At 39.3% G+C, this 22,429-nt stretch overlaps 1 protein-coding gene across 1 annotated transcript in view; it reads right to left on the bottom strand.

Annotated features, from left to right (window-relative positions):
- Window positions 1–399: 399 nt before the first annotated feature.
- Window positions 400–22,429, bottom strand: part of LOC137623661 (piezo-type mechanosensitive ion channel component 1-like) — a 160,429-nt gene continuing 138,399 nt past the window's right edge. The window contains exons 18-19 of the mRNA XM_068354492.1: window positions 22,053–22,173; window positions 400–2,809 (exon numbers count right to left, since the gene is read on the bottom strand). Coding sequence (XP_068210593.1) covers window positions 2,642–2,809; window positions 22,053–22,173 — 289 coding nt within the window. The 3' untranslated portion in view covers window positions 400–2,641. The remainder of the gene's footprint in view (window positions 2,810–22,052; window positions 22,174–22,429) is intronic.

Raw genomic sequence — 22,429 nt, 5'->3', positions numbered from 1 at the left:
TTGGAGATAATTTTTATTATTCCCTAACTAATACAAATCTGTAGTTATTTATATAAAATGGCCTGCCATCACCTATCCCTCAGTAAGTCCTACCTGCAATCAAAATGTGACGTAGCTTACAGCTGTGAGAGTATATATGGGCGGCTGGGTAACCGCCCGCCACCCCTTGCCTACCCACTCAAGTGGTTAAACAGGGTTGCCACCTTGCATTTGAAATCTAATGGCTGCCTTCCAGCTCTGCCAAAAGTATATCCACATAAATTTTAACTACAGATGTGTATTAGTTAGGGAAAAATACAAATTATCTTCAAATTTGTCATATTTGTTGAGTGAAACAAAATTACAAAGTTGTACTGAAGCTCAAACCTTTGGGAATAAAAAATAAAAATTGTCTTTACATTTGTTTAATTCTACAAAAATAATAAAAAGTAAAATTTCTGTAAAGCTGTATTTAACCAAATACTGTGAACAATTTATTTACTTTACCTGTATATCAGTAATAACAATAACAAGTTTAAGAACAAAGGAGGATATGACACTGGATATAAAATATATCTTTGAGTCACTTAAAAGCTTTTATTCTCTCAATGTCTTTAATTTGTACTCATAGTACAGCACAAATAATTTTGAAGTTTCATGTCACTGAAATATTGTTATACTGAACAGGGAATTGCATAATTCTTTAATACATCATGTTATTTTCTGAAGAACAACTTTCACTCGTAATAAAAGCAGGGCAAATTTCACTATAAATTGCTGGATAAGAAAATTCTATGTATTCGTTTTCTTGATTAAAAGTTTGTAACTCAATGATATAGTTCAAGATCAAGCTGCACTACTAGGTAAAATTTTAGAATTTACATTTGTGACATTTGACATCTACAAGGCTCTCGAGATTTTCCAAATCACTGCTTGGGAGACAAATAAAATAAAACATCAGCAGAATAATTCTGATAATCACAATAATCTGTACAACGATTGCTTCACTGACAATAGCAGTATTCTCTATCTGAAGAAAGATTGAATGTCTACGTATAATTTGCCTCCAAAATTATCTTCAGGCTGTATATACAAAATCAGTGGTCAGCCTATGATTACAAGGGCTTGAAATAGGCCAAACAACTGCTCAAGTAATAGTTGCCGTACATGTACAGTAGTTGCAATATGAAACTTTCAGAATGATTATTTAGCTGAGACAATAAAAAATCTGCTGAATGGTTTCTAAACTGACAGTCAATGGACACTACAATAACCCCTAAACTGATGTCTTAATATGAACTCTATTGATACTCCACATCTGGTAATCACAAAAATGAGATCTGCAAGAAGACTAATATTGACAAAAACCTTAAGAATTCATGTGTACTTATGGAGTTGCTTATTGTTTCATAGTTTCATTGTAATTAGGGCACATTATGTATGTTACATTTTCAGGAAATCAACACAAAACTCCAATTTATGACCTTAATCATTGCACAAGAAGAATCTATAATGTTGCCATTTAAAAATCCAAACTGCTATACAGTATTACAGCTTCAAAATATTGCTCCTAAAAATCTTGGAATTTACATATTTTCAGTGACCACAAAGTGTCCCAATTTTTTTTTTATTGTAACAAAATTCCATTTTGCATTATTAGTTGCTTAATTTATATCAATATCTATGCCAGACTACATATTTTAAAAGCTTCTATAACTATGTCATTACTTTTCCAAGTCACTGGCTCAAAATAGTAACTTGCTGCCCTGTCTAATATTTTCAGGTTTCAAATCTCTAATTCAAATTTTAAATATTTAGCCTACAGTTATGTTGAAGCAGTTATACACAGCATGTATTTTTTTTCTCTTTATAAAATCTAAAACAAAATTGCTCATTCTTTCGCTTATTCTTTCAGTGGCTCACCAAATACTGTATTCCTAAACTTACATTTTGTGCTCTACACATGCGGCTAAAAAGGATAATTCCAAATATTTCTAATCACTTATGTCCTTAACAATCCTTATATTTTTCAAGCAATATATATTGTATCCCAGACAAGATTTGCTCTCATTCATTTATGATCATTAATATGATCACTGCATAGAACTGTTTCCATTATAGATCTTAGCAGTTCAACTTAGATTTATTCACATAATTGAATGGGAATGCCATTTTCACAATATTGTTACAATATTTATTTAGAACAAAATTAATGTTTTCCAGAGAAAATTTTTTCCCCTTTAATATGACCTTCGTTCAACAACTATATCCGAAACTGCTGCACAGTACTTGGTTTGAAAGGATTAACTCATAACATGCAAACAGATACTGTACTGTACATGTCTTCCGTTTCAAAAAGTGAGTACAATTCACTTAGTACTGTATTCCTTGTTCTAGGAAATACAGCTACATTTCCCTTAATAAAATTACTATACACCCATATATAAAAATTGTATAAGTGTTGTACCCATTTGCCTAAATACAAAATTCCACTTGTCAAAATATGAGACCTTCAAGAGTTTAAGTACTAATGTATGTACATATTTGTAACACTCTTATAAGCACCTTACCATGTCTCCTTTTGAAAGTTAAAGAGGCCATGATACAAATGGTTACTAAATATATCCACAATTTTTTAATTTATTAAAAACAATTATCCTTCTTATTCCAACTGTGGATCGTGTTCTCCCTCTGGCGTTTCCTCCTCTTCTGGTCTAGTCCATTTGATCAGTGTCTCAGGTGACCGGAACAGGAATACTAGTTTTGCAAACAGGTCTTCTTCTAGCTCCAGTTCATTGCTTTCGCGTACCAAATATATATCCAGGCAAAGCTAGAGAGAAAAAAATGTAGAGTAATTAAATGCAAATCATCTTGAAGTATTTTTAACCTTAAGAAATATCTTGATTTTGGTAATGTACAAGGACTATATTAAATACAAATTAAAAAAAAATTTGATAGGGTATTAGAGAAACCATTGATAAATTATGCACCCTTGATGACCCTCCTAGCAAATTTATTTCCTTATATAACAAAATTTTTTTTGTATCTTAGCCCTAAGTTAAAAGACAAAGATCAGCCATAATAGAAAAGACAAAAGAAACATAGAATCATATTCATTATTACGTATTTTATGAACATCTCCTGATGTTCATACTGCATTGTTCCCTAAGCCAACTCAACAAAGATGTTACCTCAAAAAAACTATAGTCTATTTTTTATAGCGGTGCATATTTGCACTCGACTCACGGGGGTGCCCTTTTAGCTCGGATTACCAAGTAATGTGAATCGAAACTTATTCATTAACCTATATTTCTCCATCATATATATGTTTTGTCAATAAACAATGTGAAAGAATAAATATATTATAAAGAATCGTCTTGGTAAGTCTAAATTTAATAACACAATCCGCCGAAGTCAACGACAGCAGCTTGTTTTCGGATGCACGCTTTGTAAATTTGTAATTTTTCACATATTATAACACAAATTGGGATAGATTACACTCAGCATAAATTAAACATGTTATTATAAACTTTCTTTGAATACCAGAACTTACCAAAAACATGGAATTAATAAAACCCGATATTTGTGAAAACTTATGGGGAGGTGAAAGAACAGCCTGTAGCGGCCTGGCGGAAAAACTATCCCTTCTGACTCGTAGACGCAGTTTGTTTTTTTCTTTCGTAATATAGTTCGGCCTATTCCTTTCAGTTTAGATAGTCTTACATTGTTTCTCTTCGTATTATTTTGCTTAGTATTTTCCCACATTCCTGTTCCTCACCGAATATCTATCTATTTTCCCCGATATCCCTTCTTTCATATATGGGATATCCGCACTACGATTCCTTTTTTCAATATTAATCTTACCCGATAATCATGTAGCTGTCAACTCTGTTGCCGACAGAAATCTACGGTCAGGATACGCCAGCGATCGCTATACAGGTGGGGGTGTACACAACAGCGCCATCTGTGGTCAGGTACTCCAGTACTTCTTGTCAACACCACCTCAATTTTTCCTCTGTCGTGCCTCCGGCTAGACCTACATGGATACGCTGTTGATTCTGGAGTTATTGTTCACGATTTGGTGATGTATTTGCTCTAGAGTTTAGCCTTCGCTATTCAGGAAGCTTTATCATTAGCTTAGCAAGTTTTTTGGAATTAATTTGATTTAATTTTGGTGACGAAGAGAGTATGAACTCTCTTTCACTTTTAATGGCCGACCCTTCCCTTAGTCGGAAGTGTTGGTGTCGAAGAGAGTATAGACTCTCTTTCTTAATTTTGCTTAACAAAGTTATAGATTTATTTTATATCTCTCCGCCTTTTATAGGCCTCTTCGATTAACTTCCTTTTATTATAAACTTATTAAAATATGCGACCTTTCCTAATAGTAGGCGGTCTTTTCTTGGAACCGAAGTTAATTAACATTGAGCCCGTCATTTCGTTTTTACCTGTTAACATTTTATGCTATTTTAATGTTTTTGAAAGAATTTCTTTGATAGTCTCGTACTGTTTTCAAAGTTGAACTAACGTTTTGTTTTGTCTCTGCAGTTGTTGACGTTCAGAACGTTCAACTTGCGCTCTATCGTTACGATAGAGAGAGAGATTCACGGTTTCACGTTGCAGTAAGAGTAAACCGATTCTAGCGTTTTGTTCATTCTTTCTTAGCTTAAATGGTTTTAATTCTAATAAAGGAACTTTTTATTTGGGAAATCTTTCAGTTTTTTTCCTTTAACATAATATGTTTTAACGATATATATATATTGGGCTCATCTCTCAGGTTCTAAGTCAAAAGAGAGAGAGAGAGAGATAGAGACGGAGGGAGAGAGAGGAGGGTAAACGTTTCGTTCAAGCGGGTAACGTTGTTATCGTTTTTGCTCTTCTCCCTAGTCTCTTTAGGGGAAGAAGGTAAACGTTTCTAGAGTTTTATTCTTGTTCCCAGGCTTTTTGCGGTGAGAGATTTTAAACGTAGTTTATTTGATCTAGTGTTTAGTCTCTTTTCCAGCCACTGAATTATTTATCTTTCATAATGTTTTTCTGTTACATTGTAATACTGTTTTCGCGATTACTAACTTTTAATGAAGGATAGAATTGCGTGTTTCAGGTACAAACCACTTAAAGTTTCGAGTTCAGTGAAATAAGTGCAAACAGAAAATCAAAAGTGATAAAGTGATAAGCGCAAAGTGTTACAGTGTTGCGTTCGAGGGTTCGTCTGTTCGTGCCAGTTGTTCGCCTAGTCTGGGACCTCTTACAAGCTCCCAAGCCCAGGGGAGAAGTAACGTCGAAGGACTTATGGGTTCATCAGGCCTTGATCGACGAACAGACGTTTCCCTCCATGGTTTCGGGTGTAACCAACTCACGTAGCCGACGTGATCACCCCACCCACACAAAGACGAGAGAGCCCATTTATTCCTCGTCTGCGGAAGAGGTTTCTCGCAGAAACCATGGACCAAATCTTGCAGCTTTTAAGTGCAAGTCGGTCCCTTCCGCGCAAGTCCAACTCCTAGGTGTAGCCATTAGCACTGGGTCAGTACGACAACTGCACACCTCCCAGAGAGGCAAGGTGGTACCGCAACAGGCAGTAACTCCGTCTGTTGCCGCACCAGCTGTTTTAGACCCTCAGTCTCAACGGACTGTAGCTCCGTTTGTTGTTGTCTTTCATAGACCCTAGTGGTCTATGCTGCAGACAATGCAGCCTCAGCTTGCGGTTTTGATGCAGGAGTTTCAGGCAGAGAAGGTTAGCACACCACCTCCTGCGAGCGCTCCTCCACCTCTGCGCAGTCCACCCTGCCAGACGTATGATGTTGAGGCTCCTCCTGCCTCCATGCGTGAGCTGCCGCATTGGGAGTTGCCAGGTACCAGCGCTATGCAGCAACCTCCTCTTACCTTGAGGCAGGAGCCTCTTGCTATGCGGCAACCTCCTCAACCCTTGAGGCAGGAGCCTCATGCGTTGAGGCATCCTCCTCCACCCATGAGGCAGGAGCCTCATGCGTTGCGGCAACCTCCTCCACCCATGAGGCAGCAGCCTCATGCTATGCGGCAACCTCCTCTACCCATGAGGCAGGAGCCTCATGCTATGAGGAGCCTCATGCTATGCGGCATCCTCCTCAACCCATGAGGCAGGAGCCTCATGCTATGCGGCAACCTCCTCTGCCCATGAGGCAGGAGCCTCATGCTATGCGGCATCCTCCTCAAACCATGAGGCAGGAGCCTCATGCTATGCGGCATCCTCCTCAACCCATGAGGCAGGAGCCTCATGCTATGAGGAGCCTCATGCTATGCGGCATCCTCCTCAACCCATGAGGCAGGGACCTCATGCTATGAGGAGCCTCATGCTATGCGGCATCCTCCTCAACCCATGAGGCAGGAGCCTCATGCTATGCGGCAACCTCCTCTACCCATGAGGCAGGAGCCTCATGCTATGCGGCATCCTCCTCAACCCATGAGGCAGGAGCCTCATGCTATGCGGCATCCTCCTCAACCCATGAGGCAGGAGCCTCATGCTATGCGGCATCCTCCTCAAACCATGAGGCAGGAGCCTCATGCTATGCGGCAACCGCCTCAACCCATGAGGCAGGAGCCTCATACTATGCGGCATCCTCCTCAACGCATGCGGCATGAGCCTCATCCCTTGCAGCATGAGCCTCATCCCATGCAGCATGAGCCTCATACCATGCAGCATGAGCCTCATACCATGCAGCATGAGCCTCATCCCATGCAGCATGAGCCTCATCCCATGCAGCATGAGCCTCATCCCATGCAGCATAAGCCGCACGCCATGCAACATGCTCTACATACAGCATGCTCTGCATACCTTACCGCATGCTCCTCAGTCACACATCTTTGGTTGTTGCCAACTCACAAGACTGTCAAGCAGTTTCATAACGTTGCCTTCTGGTCTGCTGCTTTTGCACCAGTGAAACCCTCACTGAGAGAACTTAGCTTTTCTCGGATATGGTTCCTGTAGATGAGAAAGTGCTATTCTCCCTCCTTCTGATATTCCCTTGAGGACTCTGTCATTTGGAGAGGAGCCTTTAGCTGCTTAGCCTCCTATGGACTTTTATTTAAGCATAACATGCTTCCAGGGAGGGTAATGGTTCCACTTCAGTCGCTAACCCCGTCTGTTACCACACCTGCTCCCATAGACCTTGAGCTTTGTTGCAAGACATGCAGTCCAAGCTTAGTCCTTGTTAGAGGATTTTTTGTTTACGGAGTCAGTGTGTCACTGGGAAGACGTTCAACAACCAGCAGAAGTGACTTGTTGTGACGCAGTGCGGCAACCTCAGCAACCCGATAAGGAGTTGTCTGTACGACCCAGACAGTCTAGACAGCTTCGGGTTGTCGCTGTACTTCCTCGCTTCCCCATGGTTGACAGTTCACAGACTGTGCAGCAGTACCATGATCTTGTGTCCGGCTCCGTCAGACGACTGGCTTTTAAGAGCTCCCACAAGTCGTCGCTGTCTGGAGATTCTCAGATGGACTATGGATCTGACCAAGGAACTGGGCCTCCTGGTCAATTTTGAGGAGTCCCAGCTCGTCCCATCCCAGACCATTGTCTACCTGGGTATGGATCTTCAGAGTCGAGCTTTTCGGGCTTTTCCGTCGGCCCCAAGGATCTACCAAGCCCTAGAATGCATCCAGAGCATGATGAGAAGGAACCGATGCTCAGTCATGGCAGATCGCCTTAGCCGGAAGGGTCAGGTCATCTCCACAGAGTGGACCCTTCACAAGAATGTTTGCAGCAGACTTTGGGCCCTGTGGGGTCAGCCAACCATAGATCTGTTCGCTACCTCGATAACCTAGAGGCTCCCGTTGTATTGTTCTCCGATTCCAGACCCAGCAGCAGTTCACGTGGATGCTTTTCTGCTGGATTGGTCCCATCTCGACCTGTATGCATTCCCACCGTTCAAGATTGTCAACAGGGTACTTCAGAAGTTCACCTCTCGCAAAGGGACACGGCTGACGTTGGTTGGCTCCGCTCTGGCCCGCGAGAGAATGGTTCATAGAGGTACTGCAATGGCTGGTCGACATTCCCAGGACTCTTCCTCTAGGAGTGGACCTTCTACGTCTACCTCACGTAAAGAAGGTACACCCAAACCTCCACGCTCTTCGTCTGACTGCCTTTAGACTTTCGAAAGACTCTCAAGAGCTAGGGGCTTTTCGAAGGAGGCAGCCAGAGCGATTGCCAGAGCAAGGAGGACATCCACTCTCAGAGTCTATCAGTCTAAAGGGGAAGTCTTCCGAAGCTGGTACAAGGCCAATGCAGTTTCCTCAACCAGTACCACTGCAACCCAGATTGCTGACTTCCTGTTACATCTAAGGAACGTAAGATCCCTTTCAGCTCCTACGATCAAGGGTTACAGAAGTATGTTGGCAGCGGTTTTCCGCCACAGAGGCTTGGATCTTTCCACCAACAAAGATCTACAGGACCTCCCTAGGTCTTTTGAGACCTCAAAGGAACGTCGGTTGTCCACTCCAGGCTGGAATCTAGACGTGGTCCTAAGGTTCCTTATGTCATCAAGATTTGAACCTCTCCAATCAGCCTCTTTTAAGGACCTCACATTAAAACTCTTTTCCTCGTGTGCTTGACAACAGCTAAAAGAGTAAGTGAGATCCACGCCTTCAGCAGGAACATAGTTTTCACATCTGAAACGGCTACATGTTCCTTGCAGCTCGGTTTTTTTTCTAAATCGAGCTTCCTTCACGTCCTTGGCCTAAGTCGTTCGAGATCCCAAGCCTGTCCAACTTGGTGGGGAATGAACTGGAGAGAGTACTTTGCCCAGTTAGAGCTCTTAGGTACTATCTAAAAAGGTCTTAACCTTTACGAGGACAATCAGAAGCCTTATGGTGTGCTATCAAGAAACCTTCTTTTCCAAGTTCTAAGAACTCAGTTTCTTGCTATTCAGGCTTCTGATTAGGGAAGCACATTCTCATCTGAAGGAAGAAGACCTTGCTTTGCTGAAGGTAAGGACACATGAAGTGGGAGCTGTGGCTACTTCAGTGGCCTTCAAACAGAACCGTTCTCTGCAGAGTGTTATGGATGCAACCTATTGGAGAAGCAAGTCAGTGTTCGCATCATTCTATCTCAAAGATGTCCAGTCTCTCTACGAGAACTGCTACACCCTGGGACCATTCGTAGCAACGAATGCAGTAGTAGGCGGGGGCTCAGCCACTACATTCCCATAATCCCATAACCTTTTTAACCTTTCTCTTGAATACTTTTTATGGGTTGTACGGTCGGCTAAGAAGCCTTCCACATCCTTGTTGATTTGGCGGGTGGTCAATTCTTTCTTGAGAAGCGCCGAGGTTAAAGGTTGTGATGAGGTCCTTTAGTATGGGTTGCAGCCCTTTATACTTCAGCACCTAAGAGTCGTTCAGCATCCTAAGAGGACCGCTACGCTCAGTAAGGAAGACGTACTTAATAAAGGCAGAGTAATGGTTCAAGTCGTCTTCCTTACCAGGTACTTATTTATTTTATGTTATTTTTGAATAACTAATAAAATAAAATACGGGATACTTAGCTTCTTTGTTAACATGTATGCTGGTCTCCACCCACCACCCTGGGTGTGAATCAGCTACATGATTATCGGGTAAGATTAATATTGAAAAATGTTATTTTCATTAGTAAAATAAATTTTTGAATATACTTACCCGATAATCATGATTTAATTGACCCACCCTTCCTCCCCATAGAGAACCAGTGGACCGAGGAAAAAATTGAGGTGGTGTTGACAAGAAGTACTGGAGTACCTGACCACAGATGGCGCTGTTGTGTACACCCCCACCTGTATAGCGATCGCTGGCGTATCCCGACCGTAGATTTCTGTCGGCAACAGAGTTGACAGCTACATGATTATCGGGTAAGTATATTCAAAAATTTATTTTACTAATGAAAATAACATATTTCTTATCCTCTGTCGAAAGTGATGGCTTGAAGGGAAGCGCGTGCTAGTCTCATTAAAATAGTGTAGAGGCGGGAATAAAAAAATACTATGCTTAATATCAGGTTTACAGAATAGGTTATACTTGCTACACAGCATAACATTTATGTTGTTATTATTATTTACATACTTACTGACGTAAGGTGCAAAACATAAGGAATCGTAGTGCAGATATCACATAGGCCTATATGAAAGAAGGGATATCAGGGGAAACAGATAGATATTTGGTGAGGAACAGGAATGTGGGAATATACTAAGCAAAATAATACAAAGAGAAACAATGTAAGACTATTTAAACTGAAAGGAATAGGCCGAACTATATTACGAAAGAAAAAAAAACAAACTGCGTCTACGAGTCAGAAGGGATTGTTTTTCCACCAGGCCGCTACAGGCTGTTCTTTCACCTCCCCATAAGTTTTCACAAATATCGGGTTTTATTAATTCCATGTTTTTGGTAAGTTCTGGTATTCAAAGAAAGTTTATAATAAATTTTTAACTTATGCTGAGTAATCTATCCCAATTTGTGTTAAAATATGTGAAAAATTACAAATTTACAAAGCGTGCATCCGAAAACAAGCTGCTGTCGTTGACTTCGGCGGATTGTGTTATTAAATTTAGACTTACCAAGACGATTCTTTATAAAATATTTATTCTTTCACATTGTTTATTGACAAAACATATATATGATGGAGAAATATAGGTTAATGAATAAGTTTCGATTCACATTACTTGGTAATCATTCGAGAACAATGAAGGTGTTCGGACAAAAATACTAACGACCAATCAGGTATCAGGAACCTTTCCGAGCTAAAAGGGCTCCCCCGTGAGTCAAGTGCAAATATGCACCGCTATAAAAAAATAGAGTATAAATATTTCCTGTTCTGGAAGGTGTGGTGTGGCAAGGCAACATCTAGTGACTAATGGCAACAGGGTACTCTTAAACAGTCTCTGACATCATTTTGAATTGTTGGTGGTTCATGCTATTTCCAAAATTTTGGAACCTTAGATTTTCTAACATCCTTTATCGAACGCCAGTTTTCAAGTTAAAGTAACCCAGAACTGAAGTTGTCTACCAGTATTAGATTACAATGAACTGAGGCTAATTGAAATCATCTCTGCAACAATCTGAGTGCATCCTTTATAGTTTTAATTAATATTTTTGTATGTCACAAAGAGTAGAGCACTCGTCTTTGTTGGAGGAAGCTTCTTCTTCTTCTTCTTATTATTATTATTATTATAATTATTATGAAAACGATATGCGGGGGTAACCGGGGAACGTGTATGAAAGTATACTAAAGCCACTAGGCTAGTAGCCCAGTGGCAGCGAGAATCGACTACAGTACCCAAATCACCGAAACTCTCTCGTATACTATCTTTAGAAGAGGAAATTATTATGCAATCAATATATCTTACATGTATAAATTGCCTAAAAAGCTTCATTTAATTTTATAACACTAGGAATGTATTATATCATGCATGAAAGTAAACTGAAATGCCTAGGCTAGGAAGCTAGCGTAAGCAAGGTTCGGTTACCTAAATCGCCAAAAGTATTACGAATACTATCGGCATGATATAAATAACTCCTAGCAATGAAGACTAAATAGCTATCATTATTTTATGCTATTTATACCGGGTAAGTCGTTCTGGCTAACTAAATAACTCATGTGTTACGAACGACAGCGCCCACGACGCCTCCGGTTCAGTCAACAGCTCTTCCATAAGTTAATTTAACTTGATTTAATTTCACAAAGAGGCAAGAGCTAACATTTATACAATAACGAGAAAGCAACTGGGAAAATCACCGAGCGAGATTGCTACAGAAAAAGGAATAAACATGGCGGCGATGATGGCGCCATCTAGGTACTCAAATAGTAACGGAGGAAGGGTACCTTATTAACGGCTCCCCTTTTATTTTTGCCACTTTCCCCCTCGAAGCGTAAACGCTATTCGGGGTGAAGATTGCTATGTGGCGTGTCAAGAATACGTCCTCTGATATTATGCGATATCCTTAAAGGGAAACTTTAGGGATATTCGCGCCAGGAGTTAGAATTCTGGAGACCTTAAGAAGCTACTTAAAGTTACCTTCCATCAGGACGACATGGCTATCTCACCCCAAAATAGATTTTTCGCTTCGTTCAAAATCCGCTTATTATTATTATTACAAGCTAAGCTACAACCCTAGTGGGGAAAGCAGGATGCCATAAGTCTAAAGGCTCCAACTGGGAAAAATATAATATTTTAAGAACTGCAACATTAAATTGAGTCTTTCATTTATAAACTATAAAAACTTAAAAAATCTGAGTATTATTATTACTAGCTAAGCTACAACCCTAGTTGGAAAAGCAAGATGCTATAAGCCCAAGGGCTCCAACAGGGAAAAATACCCCGGTGAGGAAAGGAAATAAGGATATAAACAAACTATATAAGTTGTAATGAAAAAAAAATATTTTACAAACATTAACATTAAAACAGATATTTGATACATGAAATATAAAAGGACTTATGTAAGCCTGTTCAACATAAAAACATTTGCTGCGAGTTTGAACTTTTGAAGTTCTACAGATTCAACTACTCAACTACCTGATTAGGAAGATACCCTATAGCAAGAGAACTCTCAACCCAAGACAATGGAAGACCAAGGTACAGAAGCTATGACACTACCCAAGACTACAGAACAATGGTTTGATTTTGGAATGTCCTCCTAAAGAGCTTCTTACCATAGCTACAGAGTCTATTACCCTTACCAAGAGGAAAGTAGCCATTGAACAATTGCATTGCAATAGTTAACCTCTTGAGCAAAGAAAAATGGTTTGGTAAGCTCAGTGTTGTCAGGTGTATGAGGACAGAAGAGAAGTGTAAAGAATAGGCCAGACCATTTGGTGTATGTGTAGGTAAAGAAAAAATGAGCCATAACTAGAGAGATGGATCCAATGAAGTGCCTTCTGGCCAGTCAAAGGATCCAATAACTCCCTAGTGGAAGTATCTCAACGGGTGGCTGGTGTCCTGGCCAACCTACCGCCTATTCTCGTACATTTCCTTTTTCCTGTTCTATTCAGCTAATAGCCGACTGCACTAAGCTTCATACTTAACATTTTGTAATGTCTTTACTAATTTTTTCTTTTTTGTTCATTCCTACACGAATACAAACTTAGAGTAATTTATATGGGTAACTGCAGGTCAAGTTTTCTATGACTGGCCAATCAAAGAAAAATTGGTTTGACTGCACCATGCTTCGTTACTGGGCAACCATAGCGCATGTGCATGGAGCAAGAGGACTCTTGTTCACATTGCCTTTCCACAACACTGCTGGCCATGGAGTTAAGAGGCTGTGCTGTTACTTCCTCTCTACGATCAAGCCTTTTGCATACAGTATATCTCGCTTACCTTTTTAATATTTAGTGCTCTTGACTGACATTTTATTCTTTATTCACGGTCACTCAAGTTACTATTCATTATCTCTGTGAGTTATGAGTAAGTGCTATATGTCTAGTAAATCTCGGTATTTATGTTTTTGCCCAGGACGGAATAGCGACCATTGTGGCATCCTCGTGAGCCGGGCAGGCATACACATCCTTTTTGTCCCTCTTGTCTAGTCAAGAGATGTTCAAAGGAATCACTATGTAAGTACTGTAGGGGGTGAACTTAATCCCAATGGGAGAGATATTTTTCTAGTCGCAGGAAACTTTACTGCGTCTCCTCCCAACAGGAGTTAGAGACAAATCTCGTATGTGGCGAGAACCTCCCTTTAGTTTTCGTGCTGTGAATTCTCTGAAATTTGATTTACAATAGGTGATACCCATAATATTCAGAATAGTGTCGACTGTGCACAGCGAAATCTTTAGCCTGCACTTGTTAGGATTCTTACGTTGAGCCAGGCCCCAGCCAATCAACCATCATTATAGAGAATGGACTTGCTGGTTCAGAGAAACATTCCCGTTGGAGTGACTCAGAGTTGAGGCAGCTTTCCCAGAGTCATGAAGCAACCATGTTAGAAGAGGAAAGTTTGCAATCCCTAACACTAGTTCTCACGAACTAGGTTTCCCTAATAACCATGGGGGTCCTAAGCATAGGTCCCCAATACAGTCTTAAGAAGTTTTAGTGGCTTATGATAAGGGTGGTTGGACCACATCACCTGTGTCCACACCCCAAAGCTTCCCATAACTATGCCTTCCTTTTAATTTACCCTCTCCTTCCTTACCTATTGGAGTAGGGAAGCCGAGTAGGGGAAAATCAGAAACTACCATTTTCCCTGATTCAGTCAGGATCATCATTCAGCTAGATGAAGCTGTATGCGCTGCCATTTCTGTGCATGATGTCACCACCCATGCCACCTTACTGCGCGTGGGGAAATTTCTTCGTGAGCAGGACAAGTTTTACAACTCATCACAGGTTATCTGACCCCTCCGCAATGACTGGTCCTATGCTAATAGTCTAATCCGTGAGAACTTTTCTTCCGCAACCCAACAAGGTTGAGACATCCTCCCTGAAAAGTCCAGGGGGTGGCCCAAACAGTGGCGCAATGGACATGAATGATAACGCATGAGATACCTGATATCTCGAGTGTACTGCACTCGTTAGAGCATGGAATAATCTACTCGAGGGATATTTCATGAACCTTGGGAAGTAAAGATGGACAAGAAACCTACCCTACTTCATTAATGGAACCCCAGTCTTACTTAAGAGTCAACCTTACCAAGAAGCATAGACGAGGCTCTCGTAAAAGATGATGTAAAGGCCTCCCAATAGAGATATCTTGCGTAATAGACCGAATCTGGGAAAGGAAGCCCATACTTCAGCCCCACATATTGAGCCTGGAAGAAGTTTCCCTAGGCTTCTCTCTCCTTCCTTATCTAGCCTCGATGTGTTTACAGCTAAAGAAAGGAAGGACGTTCAAGATGAGATAGGCAATTATTAAAATTTCTATATCATCATTGTTAGCCTTACCGGGTCCCCAGCTGTGAGCGCTCCAGCGCCAACCCAACACAGGTAAGACTTCTCAGAGCCCTTTTGTTGGTTTCAGAGACATCTTAAGTTATAAGGATCAGAAAGATCATCTACCACCTAGAGAAAATGACAGTCTCCCCTAGAGAAACCTGTCACTGAGAAAAAACCAGGTGAGAGGATTTAGATGCAAACGCAGAATCTGGAGCTCAAGTACAGACTAGAACTCTCGAGACAAACTAAAGAGAGACTAAACATATTTATTGTGCAGGATTCAGCCTCTGAGAATTCTCTAAAGCTAACAGGTCCCCAGAGTTACCACCTCTGTCTGTGCAGAGAAATCTATTTGTTCCCTCTGGCGCCTTGATTCCACTATTGGTTCCAGAGAACTTGACTAGCCTACTGTAGATCCGTCCGCCCATAAAGAGAACGTATCTCCATTCCCTTCCATTTTTTCGGGCTCAAAAATAATAAACATGGAAATAGCTGTGTCTGCGATCCAAACCTGCAGGTGAAGACCGCAAGTTCAATGGCTCCAACTAATAAAGGGTGTGTACCCAGACTTACTAAGGTAAGGAGTGATTGATAAAAAGCAGGAGGAGGTAGTAATTTTGTCAAGGACCAATCTCTAAACAATAGAAATAGCCTGTGCAGGATAAAGGTCTTCCTCTTTCCCAACCATGGTTAGTTTAGATATGTCTCCACTAACTATTTTGTTTAGGTTGACAGTGTAATGCTGTTAGCCCATGGTTTTAGATCTCCTTTTTCTCATGAGCATTCTCATATTGGCTGCAGGCAGGGGAGAAACTTGCTTTGTCTCCGGTTAACTCAGTATTACACTAGTAGGTGGGAATTCTTTTGGATCCCTCCCCTCTTATATTCCTTCTTGGCATGACAAATATTGAATAGTTTTTTATGCTGATTGTTACCCCAAAGTTTTCAGTGAGGTATCCAATGCCAAGTCTACCTCAAAGAAGATTTATAAGATACTGTACTACCTTGAGAGAAGGAGACTATTGTTTCAAAGCTATACCACTGTCTAGACTCAAGATCATGACAGGAAAATTAGGTTGAGGAAATATGGGCCCTTTTATTCCCTGTGTGGCTGTTGCACATAGTGAAGGTAACCCAACTGAAGAGGAAACCTCTCATCCTGGCCTCTCCAGACAGCGATCTCCTCCTATGAGTTTCAACCTGTTAGTTTATGCTCACTAGGTATACATAAACTAATAATATGCTTGGTTAGAGACAAGTGTCCGTTAGGGTACACAAGTCTACTCTGTTTCTCTGGTATTAGATCTTGGAGACCACACAGTCCATTAACCCCAAAACAGGGATTTATACAAAGGAAAAACTAAGTTTTGGGGAGGTGTTGTGGGTTCTTAAGATGGAGGCCCCTTCCTCCTTAACCTCATGTAGGGAAGGGAGGCAGATGAGCCTTTTCTCTAATCTAAAGTAACAGATGATAGTTGCACGCATACTAGCCCAGGTAGCCTTGGCTCTAGTAGCAGTGTTGGTTCTCGGCACTGTGTCGTGTGTGTGCGCCATGTTGCGACAATAGTGCCTAAAATCTGTAGGTCTTTCTTATACCCCCTAAGTCTGAGCTGTGCACATAGATACACTGCCTTTAGCAGGGAGAACAATATTTCTTTGAATTTTCTTGGGATTCCCTGTTCTAGCTTTTCAGAGGAAAGTTCTTGGAGATCACTCATCACCTACCCAAAAATAGGCTTTTCCTATTGGAACCCCTTGGAAGTTTTCTTTTTTAAATCACAGCCAAAATTTTTCTTTTGGCATAAGCCTCCGCTAAATGCATTAGTGAACTACATGTTCATTCTTGAAAAGGTTTTGGAGAACATAAGAGGATCTGGTTGCTTTTGCCTTCAGAATTAATAATAAATTTTAAGACAAAAGGTTAACAAAAAATGCTCTAATTCCATCTTGGGAAAAGAAAGTTACAACCACATTAAAGAATAGATTTATTGGTCAGGTGAGGGCTGTTATGTATCACTTGGCCAAAACCACAGACATTAGGGGTAATGTTCTTAATTTGTGTTGTGGGGTTAGGTTGTCAAATAATTCTTTGTTCAAATGCTTTATCTTTTCTTGTTAAACAGATTGGTCAAAGAGGCTCACAGGCATACAGGTTAAAGAAGAGACATAACCGTTTGAGTGCATGATATTGTAAGTGCTGCTACATTGCTGAAATGTTATAAGAATCTTTCTTTGAAAGGGATTTTAGCTGCATTGTACCAATTGGTATTTGCTACTGTAATATTATCATGATTATCCTGATTTTCTTAAGAATTTTACTAGGTTTTAGGTGCCTTAATAGCTGCTGCTGATGTGGTTTACTAAAAAGTATGGTTTCCCTGTTATTTATAGATGAGTTTAAATACTCTTGGTGGGAATTTAGAAACACAAGCCAACAGAGTAACAGGTGAGTCTGGTGTATAAATATTTGTCTTGGACTTTTAATTACCTATCTTTTTCCTTTATGACCCACCTGCTCAACATCTATAGTTTCCTCAGCAACCTCAAGGTACAGATAAGCATCACATCAATTGTAGTGTTCCAGCATAAGGCTGGTATAAAAGGGAATATGACTGACTTTTCATCAACTTCCTCTAAGGCTGGTATAAAAAGGAATATGACTGACTTTTCATCAACTTCCTCTAAGGCTGGTATAAAAAGGAATATGACTGACTTTTCATCAACTTCTCTAAGGCTGGTATAAAAGGGAATATGACTGACTTTTCATCAACTTCCTCTAAGGCTGGTATAAAAAGGAATATGACTGACTTTTCATCAACTTCTCTAAGGCTGGTATAAAAGGGAATATGACTGACTTTGCATCAACTTCCTCTTATTACAAGTAAGACTGGATGATTGACGCAGGTAAGCTACATTCTGTAATGTACATTCGAACAGACAGAGTTAGCTCGAAAAAACTTCCCCAATCCTCTTATAACAACATTGGGGATGGATGAATGTCTATGAAACCTAATGCTTCATATAATCCATGGTAGGAAATTTCCGATACAGTCCCCCATTCCCAGGTTGATGAAGTTTCTTTCATCTAGTACTAGCCTAAATCCTAAGAGCTACTACTGTATATCCTAATAATTACAGGAATTAATTAGGTTTGCCAAGCCACTAGCCACCCCTTGAGATACTGTTGCTAGTGTGTTGTTAGATCCATTAACAAACCAAATAATACGGTTCATTTTTCCTTTGCCTACACAGACACCGAATAGTCTGGGCTATTCTTTACACATTTTCTTGTTTCTTCATGCATCTAACAACACTTGAGATAACCGAACAATTCTTCTTCACTCAAGGGGTTAACAACTGCACTGTAATTGTAGAATGGTTAATTCCAATTGGTGAGGGTAGAAAAGTCATTTTAGCTATGGTAAGCAGCTCTTCTAGGGGAAGGACATTTCAAAATCAAACCACTCTTCTCTATCTTGGGTAGTACCATAGTCTCTTGTTCCATGGTCTTTCAGTCTTGAGTTAGAATTCTCTTGCTTGAGGGCACGTTATTTCTATGTTTTCTCTTCCTCTTGCTTTTTTAAGTGGTGTGTTGGGCAGGCTTAATAGAAGGGCCATGGATACCTGGTGGTTTATCAAGAGTTTGCCTTTCCTGTTTTTTTCATCTTCCTCACAAAAACTTATTCTAAAAACCATCCTTTCTGTCTTCCCTCCAACTATCCTGAAGGATACTTGGCCTTGCATGGTTTGTTGGCTCCGTCATACTGACTAATTTTATCTTTAGTCTATGGGGGTTATATATCAGTCACTTTTTATATATTTCTGTACATATATTTTTTTTTAAATTGTTGTTTGTTTTTTAGATATGATGAATTGATTTTATTGCTTTTAATTCTTATCCTGTCAAGACATTGAGCAATATTCTGGGACTAATACGTCCTAGACTTCACCGGTGTCGTCTACTGTATTTCAATATTCAGGACCTTACAAATGCCCCCAGACAGTATGATATCTTTAATGCTCAGAAACTTGGGTTTCTCAAATGAGGCACTCATCTAGCTCCTATTACAGATTTTAAGACCCCAGTAATTTTGAAATGGGATGCCATTCCTAGGGCGTGGGGTTATGGTGGTATATATTAGGACTGAGTACTATGCTTCTCATAAGTCCTGCTATGAATGTGGATGTCAAGAGATTCAGGTATTAAGAGTTTGTGGTAGGCATAACAACTTCTATTCATGTTCGGTCTACCAGAATCCAGACTTGAATGCTTTTATCTTCCATTATCTTCTTGTTATTATGACTATGATACAAGGATATGATAGAAAGGCCTTTGTTGTTGTTGGTGATTTCAATGCTCACCACTGGGAGTGGTTAAATTCTGTTTCTTCTCCTAATGATCGCCATAGCTCAAGAGCTTTGGAATTTGCCTCTGAAACAGGCTGTGAGCAAATCATAAGGGAATCTACTCACAGGTCTGGTAACTGCTTGGACCTAGTATACACTGACCCCTGGCGTTATTACTCACAGGTCTGGTAACTGCTTGGACCTGGTATACACTGACCCCTGGCGTTATTAAAAGTAAGGTTTGTTTCCCGTTGAGACTTCAGATCATGCCTGGATTTCATTGGTAATTAAGATTAAGCATCAAGTTCCTGATATGTAATATTTATGTAAGATTTATATAAAATCTGAAGTAGACTGGAATGGCATTTTAAGTGATGTTTTGAATTTGAATTATTCACAATTTTATAAGTGATGAGCCTGTTCTTTTGAATGAGAATCTAGTCAACATAATTGATAGGTGTATCCCTTCTAGAGTGCTAAAGTCTTGGGTGAAATAAAAACCATGGTTCAATGATGATTGTAGACATGCTTATTTGGATAAGTAGGAGGCTTATCATCTTTGGAAGGGTAACAAGTCAAGATTTGACTTGGAATAACTATACTTCAACTGAAAAGGAATACAATAAAACCATATAGGAAACCCTTTCTGTTAAAACCCAGGAACATAAGTGGTGGACTACCCTTAAATCTGCACTCTTTGGTGTTGATGCAACAGTTCCTCCTTTACTTAAACCAGACGACTCTTGTCACTCACTGTCCAAAGGAAAAGGAAACCTTTTTGGCTGATGTGTTTGACAGTAAGCAGAGTAATAAGAAACTTGATCTTCTTCATTCCTGTTTTCCTGTGGCTAAACTAACATGTTTAGCTTTTTGGTGACGTGAAACTAAAATACCTTTGATGGACCTTGAGCTTATGGTATTTTTACTTTATTTTTCTTTTATAAAGACTGCTGATTTCATAGCTCCTAAGTTATCTATTATTTTCTGCAAGTTGGCAATAAGTGGGATTTTTAGCACTTGTTGGAGAATTAAAAATGTTACCCCTTTATGTAAATTTGTTGGTGGTAGTTCAAGTTTAGATGATTACCGCCCAATTTCTATAACACCCATATCATCTAAAGTTTTTGAACGTCTTTTGGCAAAACTTCTAAATAGGTATGCTGAAGATAATCATCTGTTCCCCAGTTTGCAATTTGGCTTATGTTAAGGCCTTAGAATATATAATACCCTACTTACTCTCTCCAATGCTATACAGAAATCCCTTGATTGTGGTCAAGAAGTTTGTATGATTAGCCTTGATTTTAGTGCTACCTTTGACCGTTAGGAGGAGGTGGGTCTTTTCTTAGGATCATTATTGAATTTTTAACAAATAGATTGCAAAGAGGAGTTGCTGATGCAAACAATAGTAAGTATAGGAATGTGATGGCTGGTGTTCCTCAGGGTATTGCTTTTGGATCATTACTTTTCAAACTATATATGCATATCATGTGATTTGGCCTAGAAAACAAGCTCGTTGCATATGCAGATGATGCTATTCTCTTTGTTTCAATTCCATCTTCTAAATGTAGATTTATGGTTGCAAAATAGCTTACTAGAAATATTTCTAAAATTAGTACATGGTGCAAAATATGGGGCATGAAGTTGAACCCTAACGAAGCTTAAAGTAGGATTGTAAGTAGGTTGAGGACAGTGGCTCTTCAATATCCAGACCCAAGCATTGATAATGTTTCTTTAACTCTATACATTTCTTTTAAAATTTTAGGTTTGATTCTTGATAGCAAATTTACTTTGAGAAACACATTTGGTCTGTTTCTTCAATTACACAAAAGCTGACTTATTGAGAAAGCTTTATTATTATTGGTTATCGATCTATTCTGAAGTGTTGTAATATTTCCATTTTGCCTTATTTCAAGTATTGTTCTCCTGTCTGGTCTTCAGCTGTTGAATCTCTTCTTAATTTGTTGGAAAAGAACATGCTGTTTATTAAATCTCTTATTCCTGATCTGGATATTAATCTCTGGCATTGTGGTTCAGTTATTTCTTTATGAATGTTGCATAAGATTTTTCATAATTCTGACTAATCTTTTTATTACTCAGGTCTTTCCAGACAATACCATCCTGCTCATATCACTAGGTATGTAGTTAATTCTAAAATTCATGCCTTTGCCATCATAAAGCTCAATACTACACAGTATTCTATAAGTTTTATTCCAGCTAAAGTATGACCAAATTTCGGAATAATCTTCCTAATCAGGCAGTTGAATTGGCAGAACTTCAAAGATTCAACTTGCAGCGAATGCTCCTTTGTTGAATAGGCTGACATGTCTCTATAAATAAATTAATTTATCTATTTTAATGCTGTTCCTGTTCTTGAAATATTTTAAATTAGTTGTTCATTACTTCTCTTCTAGATTATTTTTTTCTTTATTTCCTTTCCTCAATTGGCTATTTTTCCCTATTGGAGCCCTTGGGCTTGTAGCATCCTGCTTTTCCAAATACTGCAGGGTTGTAGCTTAGCTAGTAATAATAATAATGATGATGGAAGTCATCTCCTTTGTTTCCATCACAAGACCAGGTAGAATCACTCACTCCAGAGGGAAAGCTAAATCTTAATCAAGAAGACAAAGGGCTTGTATGTATTTGCAAAAGTAGCAAATTTTACAACTACTTTTGAGGGTGTTTTCAACTTATTATAGACAAAAATTAAGACACAAGTCTAACTTGCAAAATTTTCAAAACTAAAGAGATAGCTTAAAGCAATGGAGTTATCATAAAATTTTTCAGAACTAAGAAAATTATATATTGAAAATAAAAAAATCTTAAAAATTATTTATTACTTGGCATTATAAACCTTACCTGGAGAATTCGATCAACATTTGGTAGATCCTCGAACATTATTTTAAGTGCTGATCCAGCAAAGTATCCTCTTAGCATCTTTCCAGCAACAAGTACCAAAGTGGTGTACATTCCAACAATACTGAAAAATGTTACTTCTATCAATATATTTTGTCATTAATATAATTTTTGGTGTAGAAACCAGTCAATTAATAGAAAAGAGGCTGGACTTACTCGAAGGAGTATTCTTAATTTGAAAGGTGGATAATATAATAGTGCAATTTAAATGAAATGTGGTAATGATGATTATAACATAACCTACTTGAAACCAATAAATGACGTGCAAAGAATTATGAGATAATCATAAATTGTCTAAAAGAATAATTTTTAATGTTTCC

This window comes from Palaemon carinicauda, chromosome 30, assembly GCF_036898095.1.
Source record: "Palaemon carinicauda isolate YSFRI2023 chromosome 30, ASM3689809v2, whole genome shotgun sequence".
Classification (NCBI taxonomy): domain Eukaryota; kingdom Metazoa; phylum Arthropoda; class Malacostraca; order Decapoda; family Palaemonidae; genus Palaemon; species Palaemon carinicauda.
This window is presented reverse-complemented; position numbering and strand designations above follow the sequence as displayed.